Source organism: Pectinophora gossypiella, chromosome 4 (genome assembly GCF_024362695.1).
Source record: "Pectinophora gossypiella chromosome 4, ilPecGoss1.1, whole genome shotgun sequence".
NCBI classification, from domain to species: Eukaryota; Metazoa; Arthropoda; class Insecta; order Lepidoptera; family Gelechiidae; genus Pectinophora; species Pectinophora gossypiella.
Window position 1 is genome coordinate 775,437 of NC_065407.1, and position 19,048 is coordinate 794,484.

General features: G+C 35.0%; 6 protein-coding genes across 10 annotated transcripts; 3 read left to right on the plus strand and 3 right to left on the minus strand.

Moving 5' to 3' along the window:
* Positions 1-17: 17 nt before the first annotated feature.
* LOC126366126 (protein FAM50 homolog) lies at positions 18-2,271 on the minus strand. The gene is made up of 6 exons (XM_050009070.1): positions 1,756-2,271; positions 1,569-1,670; positions 1,061-1,265; positions 735-889; positions 409-521; positions 18-232 (listed from the first exon to the last, which is right to left on the minus strand). Exons 1-6 carry the CDS (start codon positions 2,098-2,100, stop codon positions 133-135), a joined length of 1,020 nt encoding a protein of 339 aa, XP_049865027.1. The 5' UTR covers positions 2,101-2,271; the 3' UTR covers positions 18-132.
* Positions 2,272-2,571: 300 nt separating this feature from the next.
* Positions 2,572-6,639, plus strand: LOC126366122 (ethanolamine kinase). The gene is made up of 7 exons (XM_050009065.1): positions 2,572-2,964; positions 3,052-3,188; positions 3,623-3,806; positions 4,065-4,153; positions 4,294-4,520; positions 5,111-5,339; positions 6,420-6,639. The coding sequence occupies exons 1-7, from the start codon at positions 2,830-2,832 to the stop codon at positions 6,484-6,486; spliced, it is 1,068 nt and encodes a 355-aa protein (XP_049865022.1). The 5' UTR covers positions 2,572-2,829; the 3' UTR covers positions 6,487-6,639.
* A 1,864-nt stretch (positions 6,640-8,503) lies between these two features.
* LOC126366139 (RNA polymerase II subunit A C-terminal domain phosphatase SSU72) lies at positions 8,504-9,567 on the minus strand. Its single transcript, XM_050009084.1, has one exon. The coding sequence runs from the start codon at positions 9,324-9,326 to the stop codon at positions 8,748-8,750; it is 579 nt and encodes a 192-aa protein (XP_049865041.1). The 5' UTR covers positions 9,327-9,567; the 3' UTR covers positions 8,504-8,747.
* A 1,160-nt stretch (positions 9,568-10,727) lies between these two features.
* Positions 10,728-11,818, plus strand: LOC126366138 (39S ribosomal protein L22, mitochondrial). The gene is made up of 3 exons (XM_050009082.1): positions 10,728-11,066; positions 11,145-11,358; positions 11,544-11,818. The coding sequence occupies exons 1-3, from the start codon at positions 10,890-10,892 to the stop codon at positions 11,762-11,764; spliced, it is 612 nt and encodes a 203-aa protein (XP_049865039.1). The 5' UTR covers positions 10,728-10,889; the 3' UTR covers positions 11,765-11,818.
* LOC126366118 (UDP-N-acetylglucosamine transporter) lies at positions 11,761-16,233 on the minus strand. Of its 5 annotated transcripts, none has more exons than XM_050009058.1 (7): positions 16,081-16,233; positions 15,388-15,610; positions 14,727-14,840; positions 14,107-14,321; positions 13,598-13,867; positions 13,165-13,521; positions 11,761-12,676 (listed from the first exon to the last, which is right to left on the minus strand). In XM_050009058.1, exons 2-7 carry the CDS (start codon positions 15,440-15,442, stop codon positions 12,668-12,670), a joined length of 1,020 nt encoding a protein of 339 aa, XP_049865015.1. In that variant the 5' UTR covers positions 15,443-15,610; positions 16,081-16,233; the 3' UTR covers positions 11,761-12,667. The 5 variants fall into 5 exon arrangements, with proteins under 5 accessions (XP_049865015.1, XP_049865014.1, XP_049865018.1 ...); XM_050009057.1 differs by having other exon boundaries at positions 15,388-15,658; positions 16,081-16,232; XM_050009061.1 differs by having other exon boundaries at positions 15,388-15,582; positions 16,081-16,230.
* A 350-nt stretch (positions 16,234-16,583) lies between these two features.
* Positions 16,584-18,933, plus strand: LOC126366144 (cytochrome b-c1 complex subunit 8). Its single transcript, XM_050009090.1, has 2 exons — positions 16,584-16,832; positions 18,771-18,933. Exons 1-2 carry the CDS (start codon positions 16,679-16,681, stop codon positions 18,863-18,865), a joined length of 249 nt encoding a protein of 82 aa, XP_049865047.1. The 5' UTR covers positions 16,584-16,678; the 3' UTR covers positions 18,866-18,933.
* The last annotated feature ends 115 nt before the right edge of the window (positions 18,934-19,048 follow it).

Here is a 19,048-nt window from a genome sequence, read left to right on the forward strand (position 1 = left end):
AAAAGTAAACATGAGCATTGCTTATAAAATAAATGTTTATTACTAATGGTATGTTGTAATTATTGCTTCACACTCGTTAGATAAACTAACATTGCTTCACAGAGTAAGATCGCCGTTGTTTGCAGTATCTCCTCATTTTCCCTTGATTGTGTATTTGGAGTATGTTTTCGTTGGGTCGTAGGGCTCCCATCGCGATGCTGGAAAGATATGCTTGTTTCTTTCATACCATGATCTGTAATAAAATAACACGTCTTCTTTGTTATAAAATCGGCTTGCAGTTGACCAAAATCTCACCTATTTTGGTAGTTTGTGTGAGTCCCTATCCCAAATTGCCTGTTTCATTGCTATTTTAGGAAGGTTTGAATTCAGTAGATGTTGGCCCTAGATTGCAATATAAATGAGACTCACCTCAGTAATACTTTTCCGGCATGTGAGTCTTGCTTCTCCTGCGTGGCGTCGTTAACTAGTCGCACGTCGTCTGTGGCGTCAAATTGGAACAGGGGACCGCTTTTACCTCGTGCCTGGCGACATTTTAACAATGAATAATTCAATTTACGTAGATACAAGTTTTTATTAATTCTTAAAAATAAAATAAACAGGTACTAAATAAGTAAGAAATTATGGCAATCATTTTGATTCAAAAGCAAAATCAATGCAGAAAAGTAACAAAAACAAATATTTTTTGTCTTTTTAATGTATCAACAATTAAAAAATAGATAAATAACATATCATACCTTAGTGACAATGAAATCATAGAAGGTGTAGTGATGAGGCAGGATGAGGTCCTCCTTCACATACATTAGCTGGTCTGCGGAGACTGTTTTCAGTTCACTGAACTCTGGCCTCAATGTGTCCAGGCAACGCTGCAGGAATTGGTATATAGAGTTACCTGTAACACGATGTAAAAAATCAGATCGGTCAAAAAAGGTCAAAAAAAGGTAAACTTGACACACTACTTGACTATTGGTTTCAATGTCGAAAATTAAGGATTTTATGTACTTTTCATAATACCTAAAATATTTTAAAATGTTTGCAAGTGCCATAAAATTATTATAGGTACCTTTCTTTAGAGTTACATTTCTCCTGTGCCCGGAACCATCCCAGTAACTGAATGTGACAGTGATGGGTTCATCTTTGAGGCTAGCTTGCGTCATCACCCACTCCAGTCGTAGCTCCTCCCGCAGTTTGAGATCTGCCTCCTCTCGTTCTCTGTCCGGTAGGAATGATGTGTCTACATCTGGATTTTTTTTTATTTTCTTTAGAACCTAGAAATTGGATAAAGATGACAATTTAATTATTTTAAAACACTCGCGAATGCGTAAGGCCCATAACCAGTTCAGACAGGCAGGGCTTGATTACAAGAAACATGAATGAATGTAATGAGGTTTATTAGATCACATGAGGGACATACAAGCAGGGAGGTCTCAGCCCCTCACGCTTACATCCAGTCTGTAGGCTGTTGTAATGTTGTAAAGTCATTGGCAGCCTACCAGCGAGCCATTCCCACCGAAGGTGGAGATTGCATTCCAACATAAACTGCAGCAAAGAAAATAAGACAAAATAGTTACCGGTTCTTCATCCTTTTCCTTCCAACTCTTTTCACTTGTTGTTTCATCTTCCTCCTCCTCTTCTTCTTCTTCTTCATCTGGATCAAATGACAGTGCTTGGATCTGAAAATTAAACAAAATTAAGTCTTCTACTTTTTTATAAATGTAGCTTAAATATTTTTTTAAATAGACTTGATCAGATTTTTACCTGTCTCTTTTGTTTATTTTTCTGTGCCTGCTTAGCCTCAATTTCCTTCTGCCTCTCTTTCTCTTTTTCTGCTTTTTTCTGCGCTAATTTCTTCTCTCTTTCCCTCACTATATGTTCTTGTTTTGCTTTCATCTCGTCGAGGGTAACCAGACCAATGGTGGAACTCTTCAGTTGTTGTTCTACTGCATCGTAATGTGTAGCGAATTTGTTCTCAATATTATCAATTTTGAGGTCTTCTTCTATTTTCTTCTTGCGAAGTTCTATCTCTTGCTGAGCTTTCTCGCGCTTCTTCATGAGGTGCATGGCTCTGCCAGCCTCCGAGGCTGCTCCTTTATAGTGAGCCATTATGCTTTCTTATTTAAAACACTATAATGCACAAATATTATCTTCTGATTTATGGATGAAAGAAAAATTCTTGAAGTAATAGTAAACACCAGGCTGCACCAATTTCTAGAATAAACATATCACAACCCATGCAACCATAACACCAAATTGACATTAACTGATTGACAGTGTCAATTTGACACTAGTCACTGCAGTGAGTGAGTGACTGATTCAAACTGTGATTGGTGATTACCAAGTGATTACTCACTACTTTTTTTATTGATAGTGTTGTACTGTCACTCTTTGTCAATCATATCATTCATTCATTAAACTTTTTGGATACCACCGTACCCTCTCTTCAAGAATGTCAGATGTAGCTATAATCGGTTGTTGGAAGTAATAAATAATGTTTAGTAGGTAAAATAATAAAGTAATGTTTGCTCTTCCTTATTGAAAAAATAAATAAAGAACGTAATTTTTTTGTGTCAAATAACGTCAAAGTCAGCCGTTGCGCACTTCTGTCACCGATGTGTCACCGTATCGTACCACCAAGGTCGTACCGGGTTCCGCCAATTTAGCCTATCCATTCAATTCAACTCGTTTATCACACGATGCATTATCACGAATTCAGTATAAATACCTCAGTGATACTTCGAGATGAGTCGTAGTTGTCCTTCTCGCCGGTGGCTAACTAGTACCGAGCGTACGCACACAATATTTCTACTTTACGGTTTTCAATTTCAGTGAAAAATGTCGTTGGTTTGCCTCGCAGCTGGAGACATATTCGTACCCGTTACTATAGAAGAAAATGATATTATAAAAGGTATTTTAGAAGTACTTAAAGTTATAAGACCCCATTGGCCAGTTAAAGATATTGAATTCAAGGTATGTACATATTTATATGTAAACTGCCTATTGTCGTTAATTAGGTAGGTTCTACAAGTATTTTTAATTGTTAATATTCCTTTATAGACTTTCACAGATGGTATAACAAATAAATTGGTGGCATGCCAAATAAATAAAAATCATAATAATGAGGACAACATTGTTCTTGTGCGTATATATGGGAACAAAACTGATCTTCTCATTGACAGGAATGCAGAAATTAGGTGAGCCCATATTTATTTTAAAAACAAAGATAACATAACATCATACCTGTATCCCCAAAGGGAGACAGGTGTATAGTATATAAATCCACTCTTCACTTAAAACATATATTGTAAAACAAAGTTATAATATATTTTATCTTTGTAAGTGAAATAATTCACTTAAAAGTTCTAACATGTTACCTGTATTACTGTGTACTTTTATACTTTAATTTCTAGCTATATTATGTACCTATAGTATAATATTTTTATTTTACTTGCTTACTTTATATATTCAAAGTGTACCTGTAACTATATTGTTCAAAACCAAGAAGTAAATTATAATTCTACAATGTTTGTAATTGTAAAACAAGACAATATAACATCGTATTATTTATGATATTTTCAGTACATTGTATTTTTATGACTTGTTTTTATCTTATTATAATATTTCACAGAAACATAAAAACTTTAAATGTTCTCGGTCTCGCTCCTAAAATATATGGAGTATTTGTGAATGGATTAGCATATCAGTATTACCCAGGTGTAACCCTTAATCCTGACACTGTAGTAGATGCAAAGATATGGCCTCTGGTTGCCAAACAAATGGCAAAAATGCACAAAGTGGAGCTCGGTGATGATGTGAGTATATCAATACAACGTGTACAGTTTATCTTTATATTACATTTCCATATTTCTCTTATCTCTATTGTTTAACATGTAAGAACTGTAAGTGTAATTTAGAACCAGTTGTAACATATTTTCTCTATATTATCTTATCATGAACCATTCACATTATTATGTAACCCTTTGCATTTACATACCTATAACGTCCGTTAGTGAATATAATAAATAAATACATTCTTTTCTGTAATTACAAAATATAACATTATGTTTCAGGTAAAAAGGGAGCCAATGGCTTGGGATAAAACTGAACAGTTTTTAAGTTTACTCCCAGACCCTTTTAACAGTGAGATAAAACAAAAAAGGTCCGTTATCATGCTTTATTTAATATAATAACAGTATTGTTTTTATATAATATCTTATGATTCACTTGCCTACTCTTAAGTATGTTTTGTGGGATGATCTAAAAATAATAAAACCTCTTTTTTTGTCATCTCTGTTGTAGATTTGTGAGTAGCTTTGGGTCAATAACAAGATTAAGGATAGAGTTTGAGCGCCTAAAATCTCACCTAACCAAAACAGAGAGCCCCATAGTGTTTGCTCACAATGATTTGCTTCTAGGAAACGTCATCTACAACCAAGATGAAGGGACTGTATCTTTCATTGATTATGAATATGCCACTTACAATTACCAAGCTTTTGACATAGCAAATCATTTCAATGAATTTGTTGGTAAGTAATAATATATCACACACGCACATAATCAAAAATGGACATGACGCGTAATAGTAACTTATGTATACTAGTTGCTTATGCAAAATGTGTTTATGCAATAGTATTATTCTTTATGGCAAAAAATTAACAAGATATATCTCTATCAGGGATGTTATGGATATGAAATTTCGGATATGGATTGGATACGGTTTTCCGATAATTTCGGTTACGGATTTTATTATTTAAGGAATTTCAAAGTAAAGTACAAATGGGTAGTAAAATGGTTTCATTTATAACGATAAGTTATATAATGTTATATAACATGTTATGACGACTAAAGAAGAAAAAACAAACTATGCGCGCGGCTTGTGTGCCGGCACTGGCAGCGGCCAGTTGATCACAACAACTTGTCATAACGTCTACGACATAACGTGTCTCCATTAGGCTCCGCCCCGATCCGATAGTATCCGAAACTTATTTCGGATTCGGTTACGGTTACGGAGCTCCCTAACATCTCTGATCTCTATGTTTTTATAGGTTTCTTTATCAATGTAAAGTAGATAGATATTTGTCATGGCCTAACTAATAATATTGTTATTCACTTTCAGGATTATCAATTGATGATATTGATTACAGCAGGTACCCCGATAAAGGGTTCCAGACTGCTTGGATTCAGACATACTTGACTGAATTTAACTGTGGTGTCGCGCCATCCGACGAACAAGTTGAACAAGTGTACAGAGAGGCCCAACACCATTGTTTGGCATCGCATTTCCTTTGGGGCATATGGTCCCTGGTGCAATATGAACATTCCAGTATTGATTTCGACTTTGTGAGGTAGGTTACTATATACATACGTAAACTCACGCCAATTTCCCACGGTAAACAGAGACTATGGAAATCCATTTGCTTCGATCCTGATACGCTTCCTCCACATTCATGAATCGCTTTATGCACGCACGCCGTTTCAGAGTCAATTGTACTGAATCATTTCTAAGGACATCTCCAATTTGGTCAGTGCACGTTCTACGAGTTCTTCCTCTGCCAGCCCTACCACCAACCCACTAAAGGTAGGTAGGTAGCGTAGGTTAAGTCTTGAATAATTGCAGCCTATTAGTTTGTACATTAAAGCGGTTATTACATTTGCCCAATCCTTCCCTCCTGATGCGATCGGAACCATGTAGTCTAAAAGCAAATTGGTGGGTGTAACCATGGTAACCAACCGAGCCCGAGACCTTGACGCATCAGACGGGTCGGTAGTTTAATAACCGCTTATGTTTGGTACATCTATGTCTAGTCAATTGGATAAAGGTGCTTCTGATTACTATGGTTTCTTGCCAAAGCGCAAAAGTAGATTGTTTTATTTTTTGGCGGTGAGGGTGTGCTGCCGCCAAAGGATGTTTTCGGGGTACCGCACTGAGCATAGTACCCTGCTAGCCACAAGTTGATAGTGTGACTAGGGATCGACGATCCGACAGTGTTGTGTTGGAAGTTGTATATATGCGTCTTGCTGTGTAAACTTCGATATCGCGTTTCACGACCGCTTGAAGACTGCATTATTACTAACTAACTAACTAGGTGGCCAACTAGTTGGATCCGCTACAATTTGATTCCCGCGTGGAAATAATATGGCCCTCTACACTCGTAACTTTCACCTTCGTCCTTTTATAGCGGGACATGGAACCTGAGCTGTTTGACACTGCGGCGGCGGCCACGTGACACCATCTACAGTCTCATTTCGCGAATTTTCACGCAGCGAGTGTAGAGCGCTTTTATTACATACTACAACTTGTTTTATAACAAATATCTCAATTTTGGTGGCATGATACGGATAATAATGAAACACCACCACCTACAGATGAACTGCTTATCTAATCTCAATGTTATTCGTTTCTAAGCTGTTCTTTTATATTTCAGGTACGCGGAAATTCGTCTAAACAGATATTACGAATTGAAAGATAAAGTGTTCAAGGAATTAAGTTGATCAGTTACCCTGATTCGGATTGTTATCATTTATTGTTAATTTGTAATTTAACATAATAATTTATATGTCACTAAGGAATTTATTGTTTTGTTATAACAAATAAGAAAATCGTGCAATCTTTAAATTATAATAAAAATAGTTTTGATTACATAATCGTTTTATTTCCTGCGGTTTGTGAGCTCAATTGTCAATTAATGGAGGAGGGAAATAGATATTGAGGAAGAGGATATTAGACTAAATGGTACCTCTTGAACATACAACATTATTTCCTGTTATCTATTGCGCATCTTAAATGTATCTGGCGACGAAACCCACTATTATTGTAATGTGATGTAACGTAATAATAGTGTGGATTGTGAGGTGGATGACCAACCTCATCAACCCTGGTGTCAGGATTATCGGTGAGCCGCCAAAAGCCCCTGACGTGACTCATGTAACGACTACGTACATACTTACATCAGTAAGTAGTAACCGGGACCAACGGCTTAACATGCCTTGCGAATCACGAATCAATTTACTTACAGTTGGTATATGCGCGCTTGGAACGATTGATGAATGTGGAGGAAGCGAGAAAATAAAGTCAGAATCTAAGGATGACCGTTGTTTCTCTGCTTACCCCTGTGGAAAATAGGCATGAGTTTATGTATGTACCTGATACGTGACGTTCCGTGTATTTGTGTAACACGAAAAGAAAAACTTAGTTTCCATGGTTGATCATGTCTTAGAGGATACGACATAACATGGTCGTACCGTACGTGATAATATGAAGAACATTGCTGCGCGGACAACAATGTCCCCTGCAATCGTCTCGGCTACTCGGGAACATACAACTACAACCAACACTCATTACATCGTGCAATTTAAATGGTGTACTCACATGCCCACTATGTGCGAGGATCTTTTCCAATAAGATTGGCTATATAAGCCACATGCGAGCACATGAACGTCGGAGTTGAAGCAGTCGCCGTAGCCGAAATCGGCTGGATCGCATCATAGTCTGTTAGTGTCATCGTACGTAACGAAAACTGAGAGTTGATTTAGACCATGATTCTGAGTTGATATCGAGTGGAATTTTCTGTCGCAAAAATATGGAACTGAAAAGAATTAAAAAAAATAACATTTTTATGAATTTTTCGACGGGAAATTCCACTTTATATCAACTCAGAATCATGGCCTGAATCATTCCCCTCAGTATTCTGTCTACTACTGTATAGCTTGGCCGCTCAGCTAATATTAAAGTTGACTTGTTTAATTTTTAACAACATAGCAAGCAGGCTCTCCTGAAGGTATTAAACACGGGCTTCCGTTCCAACCGGATGTTGGCAAAAAGACAACAGATACTATTGGTGGTGACCCTGACGATATCAAGATATTATGTTACCTAATAGGAATAAAAAAGGAAAAAATAAAATAAATAATTAAAAATAAAATTATACAATTTTTATACAAATAACAATAAACCTTTGTCAAAATCCCGCCCGCCTCGAATTATGTGGTACGGAATTCGTACTAGGCGCACTACGCTAGTGGGTATGGTGCGGCTGTGCTGGGCGCGTTTCCAGATTTTATCGAATCGTAGGTACGTGCGGTGCATTCGTGAATTTTTGATTTGAAAAAGTGCGTAAGTAGATGCCGATATACAGGAAGTAGCAGTTAGCACAGATTTGTAGGAAAGGTAGTTTTTACGTAGTACCACGGCTCACTCTTGTATGATTCGCTGTCGACGCCAAAATTCGTTTGTAGGTCATACCAAGAACTATTTCCATGGAATTGGCGCTATTTCTGGTGTATATGATGAAGCCTATAGTTATAGTAGGACTGTCTAATGATCTGAAACCTAAACAGTTATCTCTTCTTTTCGTGTGGGGTGTGAGGTCGATGACTGACCTCACTAACCCTGGTGTCAGGGCAGGGTAAACAATAATGATGGTCAGATAAATGTTTACAAAACCTGCACAGATGTGTCAAAGTAGGTTAATGTAATAAGTACAAAAGGAAGGCAAATTAAACAAATCTATTTTAATTACAAAATTGTTTTATTGAGTGCTGTACAAAAACAAATTATCATTACAGTTATAATTCATTAGGAAAATAATCAATAAGTACTATTTTACAGTCAAAATACATGTACTATCTGGCTAGTCAATCTTGGAAAGCAGTACTTGGTTATGGAGGCACATATGAAAATTATTTGGGAATCACATTAAAGCAAGGCCCATATAAATAAACATTTGAGGCAATCATCTTGATATGAGTATTAGTCAATAAAACATAATACAATTCAGTATTGGTCGGTGGCACTTTGCCTCAAACTCATGCAACAATTCATCTATATCATTGTCCAAGTCATCACTCTGGGCCATTTTTGTCACCATGTCACTGATCAAGAACGCTCCGATAGTAGCTTCCTCATGGTTGTCCTGAATATCTATGTTCACAACATGGACTGGCTGGTTGTACACAGACCTTCTTGAACCAAACCACTCAATTACTTGATCGTAGACTCGCTCTTCACATGTTATTATCACATCAAAACGTTCAACTGACACTTGGAACTTCTCAGGGGACGGTTTTATTCTCCGGTTTCTGTCCAACATGTGTAGTAATCCATTTTGGGTATAATAGGCTTTATCTTTTTCTAAGAGATCGTTGTAGATGTCATCATATGGAACGCCAAATTCATAACAATTCGGCCGATCCGCTGATGCACCAGGCAACTTAACCTTTTCACCTGTGCCATATGATTTTACTTTAAAGCCCTTTTTTACTAGAAAAGCGTGGGCCTCCATGCTCCGGTTCATGTTAGAAGAGCATACTACTGCAATATATAAATCACCCATCGTTACTATGGTATTCTTAAAAATTTTAAGCTATATTGTGAATAAATATAATCCTCATTTTAAGACACTTCTGTTTGCGTTTTCGTCTTATTTATATTATAGCTATTCTACTATTATTGCTATGTTTACTTTATAATGTAATTGAAATAATAAATATATATTTCGCGCGAATGAAATTATTTATCGTCTTTGAGTACGTATACGTATTTTTCTCAAACAAACGTATTGATGACATTGACATTCATAATGTGTGTGACCAACATTATTTTAACAAATTCGCAAATTGTGATATCTTCACCCACAGAACATCATTAAAGACGATCCCACAAATCGCTAATTTAGTATTATTTCAAATGAATACCTTTTGAAAATAAAACAACAATATTATAAGTTTATTCTTGTAACATACAAGAGTTTAAATCAGTCATATTCGGACGAATCGGGTTCCTCTACAATTTTCGGTTTTGCGGAATTCTTTAGTCCCTTTTTTTGTACACACTGTCTGGTACATTTATGGTAATGCAGCATTTTCTTTTGCATTTTAAATCAGCACGAACTGTAAACGTTCGAATTCTTCCGTGTAATGTAAGGCGTGGTAGTGGTTGAATTTTGTACCTTAACTGAAGCAACCAAAGGAAAAAACCCGCTAACCCTCCCGCTCCGCTAAAAATCTAAACCACTACATCTAGTGGAAATTCTACTGACCTGGCAGCACTGAAATTTAATAGTTTGCGTTCGTGTTTACGCAGTTCAGTTTTATGAAAGTTGTACGTGTGTTAATAAAAAGATAAAAAGCAATCGGAATTGGTATTAAAAGCTACGATTAAAAGCGTTAAAAGAAATTACCTAATAAATAGGGATGCAATCCATAAGTAATATATTCAATCGTTCAATGTTATCGTTCACTCAATTGATCAATCAAATTAAAATGTGCATAAAAGGGCTGAAGGTGTTTGTAACGAAACCAAAAATATAATAAAAAACTAAACTGTCATGTTATACTTTTTCGGCGGGAAACGGGAACGGGACAGTTGCTTTCTTCATTGGGTAATCTAAATAATTAATACGAAGTGGTGTTTTGTGGTTAATGATCGCATTAAGTTAGTCAGAAGACATTCGCGAGTGTTATTATATTGGAGTATTCAATGAACAAAGTGTATCTGCCTATTTTCGCTTCGTGCTGGGAAGCCGCTTGATAGCTCAAAAGTTTATGCGGACTTTTGAGTTAATTCGTTTGGGGTTCGGAGTAGGAGTCTACTCCGAGGGTGGGGGCTTAGGTTTCATCATCATCATTCATCACCTTTCATCATTTCATTAATCATCAAGAAAAAAAAATACGTAAGACATGGCTGTATGGGCATAGTTCCCTTTGCCTTACCCTTCGGGGAAAACCAAAACAAAAAAAAAAAAAAAAAACTGTCATGTTATATTTTAGAGGTTATAAAAATTGTTCAAAAGAATTATATTCTCTAAAATATCAGGTTATTTATTTTGTGATGTACAAACGCAAACTGGAACACTAAAACATATTCGATATAACGTACTTTGAGCACCGCAGAAAACATGAACCAAATGTTTAGAAATCTTTCCCTTGTAGCCTGTAAAAGCCCTTGTGCTAGTAATATTCATACAGCAACAACAGCATTCGCTTGGTCAAAAATAACAACGCCGCGAACATTTATTGAACCAAACAAGAAGATATATCCACCACAAGAGATCGGAGAAACACCCAGACCAGCTGTTAGTTGTGTTGTGTTGGATTATTTTACAATTTATATGTCGCTATTTGTCTATAAGAAATAAAAATTTTAATTTCAGTTTGTGTGTCATCAAAAGACGAATGTAAAGTACAGTCCAGAAAAGCTGTGGTACATTGCTTGCTTTGTCAGAGGAATGTCTGTGGATGAAGCAGTAAAACAACTGAGTTTTGTGAATAAAAAGGGAGCAGTATTTGTTAAGGAAGCTATCCTGGAAGCACAGCAATTAGCAGTGACTGAGCACAATGTTGAATTCAAGAGCAATTTATGGATAGGTATTTATGCCTCATTATCTACATTTTAGTCTAGATAAAACTATGTCCTTTTTAATAATTGTTTGTTATAACTATCACATTTAATTTTATTATTATTCACTTGGCAAATCTATTTTAATCTTATCTGAGCCCATAACAAACTAAGCTGGCAGTTGTTGTAATAAGTGAATTAAATTACTTTTCAGCTGAATCACTTGCTGGCAAAGGCATGACTATTAAGGGAATTAGACGGCATGCTCGTGGGAGGATGGGGGAAGTAAGGTACCAGTACTGCCATTACTTTGTTCGACTGGAAGAAGGGAAACCTCCCAAAGACTACTACAAACGCAACCCCCTCACCCCTCCACAACAACTTGATGAATGGCTAGAATCAATGAGGAAGAGGAAAATTATCAACTCATATTAAGTACATTATTTATTTGGTCATTGTTAGTTAGAAAAATATAAAATTAGAATCAAATTCTAATTGTTTTAATATACAATACCATACATATATATTTTTCGCTATAAAAATGTGTCTATTTATAAACTTATTCAAAGAAGTTGCATTTATAAGGAAATAATCTATAGTAGCAGGACAATACAGGCCGAACTAGAGCATTTATACATCAATAGAAATAACTGTACACGCATAACATTAGTGGTCCTAAAGTGGTGCAAGCGAGGGAGGTGTATACACAAGCACTTTTAATCAAAGACTAACACTATCTATATCTATACTGCACTGGATGTCAGCACATAATAACCATATTACATAATTGTAACTTTTTATCTAATCTTGTCTTACCAAACACACTCGCAATAATTTTGACAACTTTAGGACCACTTATAATGCAGTGTAAAATATAAGATGTTGTGGCGGCGTTCAGTTTATGAACGCACCCGTCCCCTCAATGTGTATACATAATTGCATTATCTAAGTTTAATCTAAAAAACCGTAAAAACAATTTACTAGTCTTATTCTATATACTGTACTTAAATTTTACATTCATCAAGCAAGAGTTGATGTTTGAAAATATCAACTCTTGCTTGATGATTGAATTTATAGTATTACTACATAAAAAATCTTATGTAATTTCCTTAGAATTAATCAAGAATGTTCAATAATTCACAATATTATGCTCCGACACGTGCTTGCCGCACGCCGCCCACAACAAATGCTTAACACAACTTTCAATGTATGAAGCTTCTCATACTGATTTGTTTCCAAACAATATAATGAACCATTCTTATAACTTGTTGCATTATTGAGATTATCATGGAGACTAGAGTATCTATCGTTTCCAAAAGGTCCATTTGTAAATTATTTTTAAGAATACTGCAAAGAAAATATTAATATATCAGATATTAATTAAATTAGGTTCTGCAACTACCTACAGTGTGGCAGAGTGGAAGGTGTAATATTATGCTAATCAGCAATAAAATAAATTGGTATTCAGGTAAATAATGATTAATATTAATACTATGCCAATCACCAAATTCTAAAATAAATACTTTAATATATTGAAAAGAGATATTTTAGATAAATTTACTTTTGAGTAACAACTTTAATTAAAGTTAATCAAGTTAAGATCATAATCTAAGTTAATTGTAGTAGATACTAATGAAATGCTTACAGCATTATAATTAATTAATCTGAAGTTTTACTCATCTAAAATATCTCTATCACATGTTTTACGTAGCTTACCAATTGCACTAAAGTATTTATAAATAGTACAAAAGTTTAATAATATGTACAAAAGTAAATATAGTCAGGCTAAGATATAATATAATTATTATATTGGGTAATAATAAAAATGATCATACACTCAAAGATCGTGGTTCCGGTTTTTTCGGCACGTAACCATACAAGAATATGGAACTAATGACAAGCATCGTGCCCACTGCGAATTGTACCGTCAAATGGAAGTCGAATATGTACATGGACGCTATGCAGGATATTATTATCGCCACGGAAGTTGCGAAACCCTTCAGGATGTTATCTGCGTATTTGACAACCACTGCCACTATGAGCCCGCCGGCTGCCTGAAGTATTACTAAATACCACACAAAACCATCGAAGCCCTTCAATAGGTTTGATATACTACCACTTTCCTTGATGAGATATGTGGCCAATCCGAATGGTAGTGATAGTAAACTTAACTGAACATTTCTCATCCAGACCTAAAACAATTTTAAAACGATTGTTAGTAACTATAGGAACATAATTTAAGATGCGAAATTTTATGATTTTACTTACAGATATGTCTGATTCTTTGAGTACTTTTTCGAAGTAAATCCCAGCAAACCCTGATATGAAGCAGGCGGCCAACGCGGCGCAGAAGCCGAGTACTTTGGACTCATTCCCTGAGGTGCTGGTGGGCGCAGGCTTGCTGCCCGAGGACAGCTGCACCAGGGCAATACCTGTCGCCAGCAGGCTAAGGGCACACCACTGCCATTTCTTAAGTTTCCTTTTTAACACAACTACAGCAAAAAAAGCTGTAGTCAGTATTTTTAATTGATATGTGACCTGTAAATATTAATAATGTGAAACACTATGTCTAATTAAACAATAATCACAGCTCAGTACAGAAAGAGATACAAAAGAAAATACATCTCTGATGAAAGATCCCAACAAAAGTAAACAAAGTTTAAATTAATCAAATTAAGAAAAAAAAAATTCTTGAGAGAATTTGCAGTGTGTAAGCAAAATAGTTAGAAAATACAGAAACAATTGGGATAAATGGAGTAAAGATAATCTATAATTACCTGATAAGTGGCAGCATCCAAATTCTGTGAGGATACATACAATAAATTATTTTGTACAACATACAAGAATGATGGCACACATACTCGAAGAGTATCTTTTATATTTAGGATTACTGTAGCATACAGGGATTGGACTCCTCTTGTCAAGTTGCCTGCCTCTTGTATCACCAGAAACAGGCATATTGCCAACTTCAGAACTTCTGACATGACAACAGCTGGAAATTAATAATGTTTTAGCTTACAAACTTTCAATTAACTTACAAATTACGCTCTATTGTGAGTATAGGTGAGCTCGATTTAGAAATATTTATCTAATAAGACGATGCTTTCCACTAGCGATTCCGTCCACGTGGTTTTCGGTTACCGCGCACACTACGTATTTTTTTTCATAGTAATATAGCCTTTAGTACTCGGGAATAACTTAAGTTTCTACTACTGGAAGAAAGGATTTTCAAAATTGGTCAGCAGATCTAGACAATAGTTTCTACAAAAAAACTTACAAATATTCCTTTTTTTTTAAATATTACTGTAGATGTTTTGACAGTAAAATTGGCATAATAAATACTCTGGATAACTTAGGGTTTAGGAATTGAATACCTGTTGTGTACAGATAGATATACCTGCTGGTGGGGAGAACTTCTCCACATCTCTTGTGAGAGCATAGCGCATGCTAAGCCCCAGGGCTGCATTCTGCACTGTCAGAATCACCAAACTTGCATATTTGATATATCCAGCTGAAATAATGTGTAAACATATTTCTAAAGTATTTTATCATTATTTTTTAACTATTTATTAATTTATTTTTACATTTAGAGATGTTTACAGGGTGTATTTATTGTAAATATCAATATTACAATACGTCACAAATACAAACTTAAAAACTAGTCATTAAATAACCCGCCCCTCACTGTTCCCGGAGCAAAGGTGCCCACAACACTAGCCGCATTACCGCGTTGAATGGCAATGGCCAGCCTTTGGACCAGGAACGAGCCGGAGCGGGAGTCAATTTTTTAACTGTAAATATTAATTTTCAATAATAGATAAAAAATTTAATGACAAAGTGCCTATTTCAGACATCTTTACCATAATTCTATAATCAGAAATGTATTTATCAATATTAGTGTAACTTTGTTCAAGCAAGGAAATATATTTGTTATTTAAATCTAATTCAATTATTTTCGTTGTTAAGCACTTTATAAGATAATATTTTTCTAATAGTCATACATTGTTCATAGTTTTGAACCATCCTACAAATATATTTAATATGTTCAATGTTCTTACCATATTGTACTCTTTTAGGTGAATATGCTTGATGTTTTTTTTCTCCGTCATTCATGTTGTCACAGTTGAGGAGGGTGTCAGTAGTTGCCAGCTCGTCAGTTGCTGTGGAGGGCTGGCCGTCTGCTGGCGGAGTGTCAGCTTGCTTCAATTCTATGTGTTCCTCGCTCGTACCCTCACTGATCACCTCTTTGCCTCCTGCTTGGAGATTGGTACCATCTGTTGACTTCATAGGAGCTAAGTTGAAATACCCGGAAGTTTGATGATTGTGAGTCTACCAGTACAGACATGAAATATGATAAGTTAGCACCAAAGAAAACTAAATACAAAAACTAAATTTTATATTTTCCAATAATTACTAGTCTAGAACTTAGAACATAAGTAAAAAAAAATAATAATTAATTGCCCATAAAATTATACCAAGGCATGAAGATCTTGATTAAGTAGTACAACATGAATTGGACCCATGATAAGCTTTACATTTATAACTAGATATACATATTATAAAGTTGACTAGGTGATAAAAACAGGTGCCGCTCACTATTTATACACTTAATTAAAAACTCGGTAAACAAACAAAAATACAACAAGGCAATACAAATAGTTGCGACATGAAAACATGCAAAATAACATAAAGATAATGCATAAAATAAACCCAGTTCTACTAAAACCTATAAAACTTATAGTTAAAATTACCAGAAACGACTTTATAAATAACAACACGCAAGTTGCCTTTCTCTTTAGGAATTTTGATGACGATTGTGTCTGAGAGCCAACGAGACCTTCATTTCGCTGCTATGCTATGCTTTTGGTTTGGGTGTTGGGTGAAGATGACAGTTTGTCAGATTGTTGGAGGTTCGTTGACTTTAACTCGACAGATTTGTTCGCGTGGAGTTCATTGACACTTTATTGACAGATCACGTTGTCGTTTAGAAATCGGAGCGAAGTTATTCAATCAAAATACTCACTCAATCGAACAATATCAATCAGAATAATAAAGTGGGATGGGATATTTTTATGTGGTTTGTTTGTTGTATATGATTCTTGTTCCTAGTCTGTTTTCCTTTTCGTGGTGGTGGTGGGTGGAGAGAGAGAGAGAGATCATCATGAACCATTCATGAACGTGCAAGCTTTATGTACACGTTTTTTTTCACTTGGCAATACTTCATGTTTTATTCGTTCGGTCATTCATTTCATTCGTTCGTTTGCTCTGACATTTATCGAAGATAGTCGAAACGAAACGAAGGTGCGTGATTGCGATTTCATTACATAATAACTTCAGGAAAACTACAAAATGGGACTACATTTTGGAGAACTCGCTAAAATCCGTGGTTTGGTCTCTTATAAAATATCCGCCCATGAACAGCGAGCTTTCGCAGGAGCGGTATCTAACGGTCTGCCCAACCTATTCCGCAGATTCCGCGCGTCTGTATTTAGGGTAGCACCACGTAAGTTATGATTTTATTACACAAATTTCTAATAGTGTTAACAAATCGTGGATTGTGCCTTTGCCTATTAAGATTTGCCTTTACCAATTTTGGATTTTATACTGTAGTATTGTGTATAAATTGTACAATGGCCTTGACTTATTAAGTAGGTACCTATTCAATAATAAATCATTATGAACAATAATATAAAACAAATAATAAACAAACAAATAATATTAATAAATGATTCACACACACACACACGCACATAGCAAGTGGTATTTTACCTTACCTATTAATTATTATTTTTTTCTCTTTATTGTTAACTTGATATTATTCAAATTTTAAATATAACAATATTCATTGTCAGCACCCTCAATTTTGGCTTTCTACATACAACTCTTGGATGGTAGCTAGTATCCTTAGCTCAGTTTTAAAACTTTTAGGGATAACAGCTGACTCATAGTAATTATGTCACAGCCTGTAACTACATACTTATAAATGTAACAAATATTGTCGTATATTTAAGGCTCTAATAGTACAAATAAAGATATTATTATTATTATTCATCCCTGTATCCTCGTAACGCCGAAGCATAATTACGATTTCGAAGTAATAAACGACGTTGGTACCTTGAAAAGGACCAAATTTTTGTAGTCGTAAAGGCCGAGCACTTCAAGTACAAATTTTAAAGTGTTAGAGTTATCCGATCGGCTTCAAATTAAGTGGAGACCTATGTAAGGATGAATAGAAAACATTTTTGAAAAAATTACGTTTTTTTTTTAGTTCTTCCAGAAGGACTCCCGGTTTAAGTCACTACTTTTAGTAAAATCTGAAAAATATTATTATTATAAAGGGTTATGTATTTTTTCATTAACATACATACCTATTTGTACGTCATAAATATGTGTATATACTTACATATTTAAATATAAAATAAGTAACGAGTTTTAGTTTTTACGGTGTAGTTTGTGATTAGTCCCTCTGGAAGTACATTAGGTTTTTATTATTAGGAAAGAAATTAATTCATGGTGTCAGTTTAGATCATCATTAGAAGGAAAAAGGAAATAAAATGCCGACGGTAGTTTTTTTTAATCATAAGATCACGTAAGCAAGTCAGTCTATATCGGTATGATTTAATCACATGTAACAATTTAAAAAAGTATTTGAAAAATATCCGGACATGACACCTAAAGTCCCTTGCAAAGGACTAAAAAAGTTTGCTTTCATATTGCTAACAATATCGATACGAAATTGATAAAATAACTATGTCATGTTGTTGATTATTATCTTACCTGTGATTTCTGAAAATAATGTGTATGAAAAACTACGACATTCGATTATTAACTTGATTTTTTTTTTACCTCGTCGCCGTGTGCATACCATCTTTACCAATAAAATGACAAATAACGTCAAGTGATACATATTTCTTTTTTATGAAAGCCACCTATTCACGAAATTGAATGAACTAGTTCATAGACAAAATACTTTTTTTCTCAATCGGCGCAAAGGTTTGAATTAAATTGACAGGCAAAGTTTTGGTACTTTTAAAAGTACCTTCGTTGATTATTAGAACAAACTATTTCAAAACCTTCGGCCTTTATCACTACAATTATTTGGTCCTTCTCAGAGGACCCCAGGGCTTACGAGGGTATACACCTAATGAAATTATTCTACCAATGGTTATTCAAAGCCTAAATTTATTAGTATATCACCTTGCTTATTGTCACTGCAATTAAATGGTTATTCCTGTAATCTACCTATTACATTCATGTCTATTGTCCTTGTCAGACTATATGTATAGATAAAATAGACCTTTTAGGAATAAAACCACCTATTCCTCTTTATTCCACCATCAGCCTGACACTGTGACAACAAGGCATATTGATATTATATATTATGGTAAACTTAATCCATAATCATTTTATTGAGATTGTTTATACATAATTATGTTTTCAGCATTCATTATTGGATATCTAGTCTATGAGGGAGTTGAGCGGGAACACCACAGGCTGTCTCGCAAGAACCCTGCTGATTATGCCAATGATCAATAAGTACAGTTTCTATAAATTAATTTATTCATAATGTAGATGTTTAATGGATTAAAATCATATTGAAGCTATACAGTGTTAAATTTTTCACCCCTCCTTCCCTGAAGTACCTTTGGCTGCACACACTTGCTGCTAAAATACCAAATATCTAGTAAAATATATAATACCTGAATATTTATTAGCACA